The sequence below is a fragment of the Nerophis lumbriciformis genome, linkage group LG06 (genome assembly GCF_033978685.3).
Source record: "Nerophis lumbriciformis linkage group LG06, RoL_Nlum_v2.1, whole genome shotgun sequence".
Taxonomy (NCBI): Eukaryota; Metazoa; Chordata; class Actinopteri; order Syngnathiformes; family Syngnathidae; genus Nerophis; species Nerophis lumbriciformis.
Genome location: NC_084553.2, coordinates 14,358,365 through 14,368,450, shown reverse-complemented (window position 1 = coordinate 14,368,450; position 10,086 = coordinate 14,358,365). Strand labels below are relative to the sequence as shown.

The following is a 10,086-nucleotide window of genomic DNA, read 5'->3' as shown; positions in this document are numbered from 1 at the left end:
GGGGGTGGCGGGACAGTCGAAACTGTGAGTCTTCCTGAGTAGCTGTCGTCTGCTGGAGAAGGAGAAGGAGGGGGTGTGGCAAGCGGAGGAGTTGACGCGGGGCCTGCTGAAGGACGCCTCGCTGCCAAATAAACGCTGGAGCAGGGGCGTGTGCTGAGGACTGGCGGGGGCCGAGGAGGGACTGGAGTCCTCCTGGGGGGGACTTGAGGCGGTCTCACTAGAGACCGTCTCTGTAGAGGTGGGACTTATGTTGTCGGCGGAGTCCGAGTGCCGCATGTGAGCGGACTCTTGAGCCGATAGCGCCTCGGCCATCTTCCTGTCGAACATGGACTTGGCCTCCTGACACTTGGACCAGGCAAAGTTCCACTGGCGCACGCCTCGCTCGTCGCCAAGCTCGCCCGCCAACGCCTTCATCTCCTGGAATTGAGCCTCGGGGATCGGCGGATGCTGGTGCCGGTATTCCTCCAGGGCGCCAATCGCCGCCCGGCATTGTTCCGGCAGCATGCTCTTGTCCACGGTGATACCGGCCAGACGGTGGCGCCCCTTGATGGCCCAGCCGTACGCCTGCACGCACACGGGGAGGAAATCGCACAAGGGGTCAAAAAAGGCAATTAAAAAAATATTGACGTTGTTCCTTGGACTCTGCGCTGACTTTAAAGAGAACAAACACCATTGTACATCTAAATCAGGGGTGTCTAATAGAGATGTCGATTAATGGCAAAAAATGCAGATAAATGCTTTAAAATGTAATATCGGAAATTATCAGTATCGGAGTTGTACACGGACGTTGAGAGAAGTACAGAGCGCCAATAAACCTTAAAGGCACTGCCTTTGCGTGCCGGCCCAGTCACATAATATCTACGGCTTTTCATACACACAAGTGAATGCCACGCATACTTGGTCAACAGCCATACAAGTCACACTGAGGGTGGCCGTATAAACAACTTTAACACTGTTACAAATATGCGCCACACTGTGAACCCACACCAAAAAAGAATGACAAACACATTTCGGCAGACACACAACAGAACAAATACCCAGAACCCCTTGCAGATTTAACTCTTCCGGGATGCTACAATATACACCCCCCGCTACCACCAAACCCCGCCCCCCCCAATCTCCCGAATTTGGACGTCTCAAGGTTGGCAAGTATGCTCTAGTATACTCTGGACCATTGGCGTTGTTAGGCCTATTTTAAGGGGGCTCGAGCCCCCCTAAAATATTCTTAAGCCCCCCTAAATAATTTGGTGTTATATATATATATTTTTTTTTACAAATACATATTCATTATAAAGTGGCCCGAATATGAGTTTAAATAAATAATCATATAACCTGTTATTATTCACTCAGTTTCCCCTCACTTCGTAGCGTAAGGTAGAGAGCCCCTTTAGTGCGTCGGTATCCAATCCATTCCACTTGTTCATATAGAAAATGTCCACATCACTCAAATTCCAGTCCGCATTTTCTCTGCGACCTTGCTTGCGGTCCTGCAGGTGTACGAAGCACATTATCTTCCTTTACAATGAGTGAAGCTGCACGAAACCTTGTGTGTGCAATTGTAAATAATTTAGTTTTTAAGTTTTGTGTTTCTTGTAGAATCTATATAAAGTAATATACATTAGCCTATTGTTAAAATAATGAAAAAAACATAATTAAATATATTTGTTTTATTGTATTGTTACATTAATAGCTGTTGTATTATTATAGGATGGCTTGTTAAACATTTCATAGGATTTTCAGAGGGAGGAAAAACCAAGACATTTAATATAAAATGTAAAATGAATAAATACATAAAAAGAAAAAGAAAAAAAATGGTTAAAAGCCATCGTCCCGGGGAGCATTTCATTTCGTCCCGTGCATTTTTTTTAAATAATAATAATAACAACGAATAATTTCTAAGTCTTTGTTAGCCGTTTGTGAAGTTTTGTGCATCTCCTGGGGGCTAAGCCCCCCTGTCCTTAAAAGCTAGTGACGCCCCTGCTCTGGACTGAAGCTGTGTGCCTTCATTGTTTTTGTAGCTGTTGTTTTGAGGCATGTTTAAAAAAAAAAAATAATAATGCACTTTTTGAAAGTCAAAGTATAGTATTTCCCATAGTTGTAGTGGGTATTAGGATTATCTCAGGGAGAGCATGTCCCAAATTCCAAGCTGCTGTTTTGAGGCATGTTAAAAAAAAAATGCACTTTGTGACTTTAATAATAAATATGGCAGTGCCATGTTGGCACTTTTTTCCATAACTGGAGTTGAAGTTGTTCTCTTATTTTGGAAAACCTTGTTTTTGATTGCTTGATTGAAACTTGTATTAGTAGATCGCACAGCACAGTACATATTCCGTACTAGGGATGTCCCGATCCGATATTTGGATCGGATCGGCCGCCGATATTTGCCAAAAAATGCGTATCGGCAAGGCATGGGAACATGCCGATCCAGATCCAGTTTAAAAAAAAACTCCGGTCCGTGTTTTCCAACGCACAGATTCAAATAATACATTCCACTTTTCTGCTGCTCCCTATTTCCGTTCCGCATTTTCCAGCACACCTTCAACACATCCACAGGTCTGTGGATTATCACGCAGTTGCTTTTAGCTGCTGGCATTACACGACAGGCTCTTCTCACTCCTTCTTCTGTCTCCTTCTCACAGACAGCAAGCGCAACTTCTTACACACGTCACACGTCACATACGTATACGTCCTCTCCCAGCAGAGAGGTAGCAGCTCGGCTAACGTTAGCTGTGATGCTAGCGCAGCCGCTAAGGTGCGCCCCTGCTCAAGCGTCCTCTGCGCACGGCAAATCTATGCCACGCACAAAATCAAATAAAAGAATAAGCGCATAACAATTTTCGACACACGGACACGACAGAGAAAACAGTTTTCGTCATCATTGTTCAAATATTATAACGTCTGTCGAGACGCTTATCTCCGTTTGGTGCCACACGTCCACACCATCAAAATGCCGAGGCAAAAATTTCCACATCAACACCGTATGAAAAAATTAGTGATTTTTTTAGTTGTGATTTCCTTCTCTGCATGAAAGTTTAAAAGTAGCATATATTAATGCAGTATGAAGAAGAATGTTTTAATGTAGACATGCAAGCCTTGAAAGAACATTTTGAAAATAAAGACTACATTTCCTGCAAATGGGTGCATTTCTACCCTATATTTTAACTTTAGATTTATTCTCATATCAAACTCTTTTGGCTGTCTTTTTGACACTTACATCCAACGCCCCCCTCCACACCCTGGATTATAAATAATGTAAATAATTCAATGTGATTATCTTGTGTGATGACTGTATTATGATGATAGTATATATCTGATAGTATATATCTGTATCATGAATCAATTTAAGTGGACCCCGACTTAAACAAGTTGAAAAACTTATTCGAGTGTTACCATTTAGTGGTCAATTGTACGGAATATGTACTTCACTGTGCAACCTACTAATAAAAGTCTCAATCAATCAATCAAAACACATAGAATCATCATACTGCTGTGATTATATGCATCAAGTGTTCATTCAAGGCTAAGGCAAAATATCGAGATATATATCGTGTATCGCAATATGGCCTTAAAATATCGCAATATTAAAAAAAGGCCATATCGCCCAGCCCTAGTTCAATGATGCCATTTCTGTTTGTCATGTATAATTTTGTCTATTTTGTGTTTATCCTTGAATAAACAGGTCAGTTTCTTGTTACCAACCATTGTGTATTATTCAAACTCCCCTAATTCAGCTGGCTAGTTGTTATCAAGAGTACTAAAACCCTTTTCAACATGATTATGACAACTAAGTAGGCTAAATAACTTTAAACTTTAATACATGCTCGGATAGTCCAGTATCGGTCAGTATCGATATCGGATCGGAAGTGCAAAAACAATATCGGTATCGGATTGGAAGTGCAAAAACCTGGATCGGGACATCCCTATTCCGTACAATTGACTACTAAATGGTAACACCCGAGTAAGTTTTTCAACTTGTTGAAGTCGGGGTCCACGTTAATCAATTCATGGTAAAGTTACATTGTTTAATGCATCCAGCGGGGCATCACAACAAAATTAGGCATAATAATGTGTTCATTCCACGACTGTATATATCGGTATCGGTAATTAAGAGTTGGACGATATCGGAATATCGGATATCGGCAAAAAAGCCATTATCGGACATCTCTAATTATTAGTTATTACTATCAACATTTCACTTTTTTCTCATTTCATTATGTCTTTGCGCATCCCCGGGATGGGAGATTGCCACCTGTGCTTCAAATCGGCGCTTTTAATCCACACATGGAACGACATAATTTCCACACACTCTTTAAAATAAACACACTGTGTGACTATAACACATTGAAGCAACAGGTTTTCTTCAACTCGTGTGAACTTTTTGTCGGCTAAAAGTCGGTCAATGTTTGCGTTGTTTTCATGTCGGGCGTTAAAGTAAACTCTGGAGGTTAGGATTGAAGCTCAAACACAGGCTCGTTGGCGACGACAAGCCTTTGAAGTGTTCGTGTGTGTAAGTGTGTGTGTGTGTGCGTGCACTGACCTCCTTTTGACTAAGGTTAGTAGCACAAGGCCTGTGTGTGTGTGCGTGTGTGTGTGTGTGCGTGTGTGTGTGTGTGTGTGTGTGTGTGTGTGTGTGTGTGTGTGTGTGTGTGTGTGTGTGTGTGTGTGTGTGTGTGGAAGTGAGCGGCTGGTGATCAGGACACATCAACCAAATCATCAGTAAGAAGAGCACTCAGCCAAGACACACACAATGCAACAATACATGACTACATTAATATTACATTGTCACGTTACCCACAATGCACATCAAGTCCTGACAGCTGATGCAGAAGTGACACAATACGCGAGCAGTGGTTCATGTAGCGCTGATGAAAAGCTCCACATGTTTGCGACACTAAAAACCACAATGACATCATCCCCAACTCGCTGGAGGCGCCGCAGTGACTCCATGTCAGTCAGCCCTGGAGGAGCAAAGAGGTACTACAAGGTCGGGTGGCGCGGAATGAAAGCGGCATCTCTCATTTGTGCTGAAGGGACGGGTGTGTGTGTGTGTGTGTGTGTGTGTGTGTGTGTGTGTGTGTGTGTGTGTGTGTGTGTGTGTGTGTGTGTGTGTGTGTGTGTGTGTGTGTGTGAGTGTGCGTTGTATGAGGAAATAAAACATAGTTAGAGCCTTGATGTTTACAACAAGGTTTGGACTTCCAAATTAGGGATGTTAGGATTCTTCAAAGGAAGAATGGAGAGAGCGATAACATTTTTGTTTCTCATGATCAAAACAGAACTCCAAACTCTTTAAAAGTCTTTAGAAGTCGTGCTGTGTCTCAAGTGGAATACTTCCGCTGAGTGCACTTCACTAAGACTACGTTTGGTCCAAATTGGATTTTTGCAAGATCTGATTTTTTCCAGCCTACTTTTTGCACTGCAAGTAAAATGTGATTTTTGCCATTGATTGATTGATTGATTGAGAAGTTTATAGACATCTTGAAGAATTCAATTAGGGCTGGGCGATATGGCCTTTTATTAATATCTCAATATTTTTAGGCCATGTCACGATACACGATATATATCTCGATATTTTGCCTTAGCCTTGAATGAACACTTGATGCATATAATCACAGCAGTATGATGATTCTATGTGTCTACATTAAAACATTCTTCTTCATACTGCATTAATATATGCTACTTTTAAACTTTCATGCAGAGAGGGAAATCACAACTAAAAGTGTTTTTATTAAACAGTTATTAAGCAGTGGCACAAACATTCATGTCATTTCAAAACAGAAAGTGCAAGATTGTCAGAGACATTTTAAAACAAGCTATGAGTGCACTTTTGTGCATGATGTCACTAAGATGACATATCAAAACAACACGAAATTAAAGTGCACTTTTTGTACAGAACGCCACTACAATAGTTAAAAACAAATAAAGTGCACTTTTGTGCATGATGTCACACAAGATATTTCAATAACTGTCAAATAAAAATGAGCTGCATAATAGGTTCCTGCGGACGTTATCTCTTTCTGTTGTTGACTTCATACCTGCCAACTTTTGAAATCAGAAAAACCTAGTAGCCAGGGTCCAGGGGCCGCAGGCCCCGGTAGGTCCAGGACAAAGTCCTGGTGGGGGGTTCAGGCTTCGCCCCCCGACGCAAAATGATTATTAGCATTCAGACAGGTTAAAATGATGCTAAAACCATCACTTTTCTATCAGTCACAGTGACTTTTCAAAACAAAAATATTACAGCAAAAATCATAAGGGTTGATTGACATGTTTATTCTGTAAGCTAACTTCAATAGTTTGAAATTATTTTGTTATCCTGTCAACCTTTCACAAGACTTCAATTTGTTAATTGAAAGTATAAACAGTATAAACACTTTTTACAGTAAACAAATGGTAAAACAGTACTAAACAATTCCATTAAAAAAAAAATTGGTGTCATTATTAACTTTCTGTCCAAGCTTGTATAATCTACTGCCTTGTTCAATTGTAAAAAATATTCTGTGCCTAAAATTCACATTTCTATCACAATTATCATACAGTAAACATGGTAAGCTAACTTCATTAAAATTAATAGTCCTGTCAATAGCATGGAATTACAATTCAAATGTAGTTTTTTTGTAAGCCTTTCAAAAGAATTCAAAATATGAAAAATTAATGAAAATTAATTTAAGCCATCAGACACTTGAAAAGTGGCACATCACATCTCTAATGTAATCATTTTAACTTTTCAACAGAAATAGCACTGCAAAAATATTAAGGACATACTTCTGTATTTTGGCAGTTATGCTGTCAACATTTAACAAGATTTCTTCAACTTGGACTTGAAAGCATAAATAGTATAAACACTTTTAACAGTATAACAGTACTAAACAATTCCAATATATAACATTTGTGTCATTACCTTTTTGTGGTGTCCGATCGAAAAATCTTGTCTGCACAAGGTGCAATTCGCGTAGTTTACACCCTTTTTGGAACGGATAATTATTCCCGGATAGGCTTTTGAATATTCTTCACGGAATGACTGCAGTTTTCTTTTCGGTTTAAGACTCGTTGGCGATTTTTCTCCGGCTGATTCCATGATCGTTCGCTCGTTTGGAAACAATGGCAACTGGTGCCTCGTGCTTGGCAGCGGTGCTATAATAGCCTCGCGCATGGCATTCGGAATGGCTCGATAGGAAGTTATGGGAAGCAGTGTCGATTGTCATTGTTGTTACGCGATTTCGTGAATAAAACTTAAAAAAAAAAAAAAAATTTAATTAATGAAAAACCGTATTTTTTATCACTGCAACCGTAACCCGGAATAGGTTGATGAAAACCGTACTAATTACGGGAAAACCGGAGTAGTTGGCAGGTATGTGACTTTTTTTTCATACGGTGTTGATGTGGAAATTGTTGCTTCGGCATTTTGTGCGTGTGGCACCTAACGGAGATGTTGACATGCAGTTTCAAGCTCTCTTCCTTCTCTTGCGGGTGACTTTTCAAATGATGCTACATTAGCAGTGGTGCTACTTTTTGTAGCAACGCTTTTGCCGCATACTTGTTCAACATATTCCCGCTTGAAGCCAAACCACCGCCAGACGATGCACCCTGTGCTGTTTTTTTGGGGAATTAATTCTTCCTCCATTTGTTTCCAGATTCGCACCTTCTCTCTCTCATATTACCACTCGCAACGCACCGTTAGTATCACAGCTAATGTTACCCATGTAGCTACCTCTCTGCTCGGGGAGGGCGTGTGACGTTGCACGCGTGACGTATGTAAGAAGGTGCGCTTGTTTATGTCTCTGTGAGAAGGAGAGACAACAAAGAGTGAGGAGAAACGCATGCAGTGTAATGCCCGCAGCTAAAAGCAACTGTGTGAGAACATATAGTCGAATATCACGATATAGTCATCTTCTATGTATCGCACAGAGACAAATATATCGAGTATATCGATATATCGCCCAGCCCTAAATTGAATCCATATAATGCTTTAAAAAGGCAAATGGATGGCACAAAAAGCCAAAAGGCTTGTTTCTATTGTGGTAAAAGGCGCACTGCCGATGAGCGGGTCTATTCAGGTCTATTTTCATACAAAAGGCGCACCGGATTATAAGACGCATTAAAGGGGTCATATTATGATTTTTTTCTAAATTCAAAACATTATCTTGTGGTCTACATAACATGTAATGGTGGTTCTTTGGTCAAAGTGTTGCATAGATTATGTTTTACAGACCAATTTCAAGTAGCGCCGTTTTGTGGGCGGTCTTATTTACGTGGCTCACCTTCGGCAGCGTCTTTTCCCCGCCATCTTTGTTGTAGCGGTGTAGCGTGCAAGGACGGGAGTGGAAGAAGTGTCAAAAGATGGAGCTAACTGTTTTAATGACATTCAGACTTTACTTCAATCAATAACGGAGCAGCAAAATGGATGGATGGATAGTTCTTCTCATCCGTGGCTCAATAATGCAACGTCAACATTACAAAACTGCCCTCTAATAACCAACGTTCCCTCTAAGGTGCGCGCCTGTGCAATTGCGCACTGCTCAAGCGTCCTCTGCGCATGGTAAATCTATGCCGCGCACAAAATCAAATAAAAAAATATGCGCATAATAATTTTCGACACACGGACACGACAGAAAACAGTTTTCGTCATCATTGTTCAAATATTGTAACGTCTGTCGAGACGCTTTGAGGACATTAATTCTATCCATCAATTTACTGAGCAAAACTCTTTATTGTCGGCCATAAACACATCACCAAAATAAAATGATATCTAGCAAAACTGGTCATTTTCTGCAGTACAAACCAGACCAAAAGCAACTTTGTTATATCAACAGCAGCCGCTCGCTCTTTCCCACTTGCGCCAACACATGCACATATGGCACTTAGCCAGTGATGCGTTTACAGCCACACAAAAAGTCGGACAACTCCAACACCACACATAAAGTGTCATTCCAGGTCGCTACACTATGATTTACCAATCAAATGTGTGCTTATTCTAGTGTCATTTATTAGGAATCTTAATTTATAAATATTAATCATGAAATGCTGTTAGTATATTCAATAAATACGAATAAAAATATATTTTTTACAAACAGGAAGTTGCAGGAATGTACACATGATCCCCTGCTTACATCTCATTGTGCAACATGTGAATGTTTTAATGGGGACTAAATGCAATGTCTGAAAGGGGTACACATTATTTCCAAAGCAGGACCTCCACCCAGACAAACAATACAAGTACACAGTTCATGAAAAACAATATTTTTTGTTATTATCATTGTAAGTGGGCCTAAACTCACTTATATTAGAAAATCATCTCATGGAAATGACAGCTGTCATTTGATTAAATAATAAGAGAATGTTGTCTGTCTATCTATGTTGGCCCTGCGGTGAGGTGGCGACTTGTCCAGGGTGTACACCGCCTTCCGCCCGAATGCAGCTGAGATAGGCTCCAGCACCCCCCCGCGACCCCGAAAGGGACAAGCGGTAGAAAATGGATGGATGGAGAGGGATTGAACTTGTTATTTAATCAGGTTTGGGACAGGTGTGCTGCTGGTGCACGTCTGATGTTGCTCATATGGGCTCCACTGAATGCTCAGGGACTTTTTGCGTTTGCTCACACACATGAAAAATTAGAGGGAACATTGCTAATAACTAAGGTTCCGTGGGTGAATTGTGTAAACCCACTACAGTTTTTAGTGCTTTGATAGCAAGTCTACTGACAGATATAAGTAAGAACTTTACTCTACTTTATATTAGAAATGGCAACAGCGGAAGATGAATGTCCCATAAGAAGGTAGAGAAAAAGAAAAAGCTTTTGACAACAGTCGGACTACAAAGGCGGACGCATGCACATTTTCAGGACTTATGCAGATCCCAAATACACATCAGCAGGTACCAGAAGGTAAGAAAAGTTGCTTTTGCATAATATTGCGAAACAAAACGGCAGGTAATATGTCTGCTAATAGGTGCCATTTTGCGGTCCTTATACACACACACCATAATAATACTCGTATGTTTAATGCGCCGACAATCCATCAAGCGGTCTGGCTTCATAGCTTACCGAAGTCGTACTAAAAACATTTTGACAGATTTTTGAGCGCCGTGTGTAAT

At 40.8% G+C, this 10,086-nt stretch overlaps 1 protein-coding gene across 2 annotated transcripts in view; it reads right to left on the bottom strand.

The window, feature by feature from the left end:
* Positions 1 to 10,086, bottom strand: part of LOC133608508 (uncharacterized) — a 69,549-nt gene that overhangs the window by 9,330 nt on the left and 50,133 nt on the right. For both annotated transcript variants that reach the window (XM_061963778.2, XM_061963779.2), the window contains exon 13: positions 1 to 564. This exon is cut by the window's left edge and continues 212 nt beyond it. In XM_061963778.2, coding sequence (XP_061819762.2) covers positions 1 to 564 — 564 coding nt within the window. The remainder of the gene's footprint in view (positions 565 to 10,086) is intronic.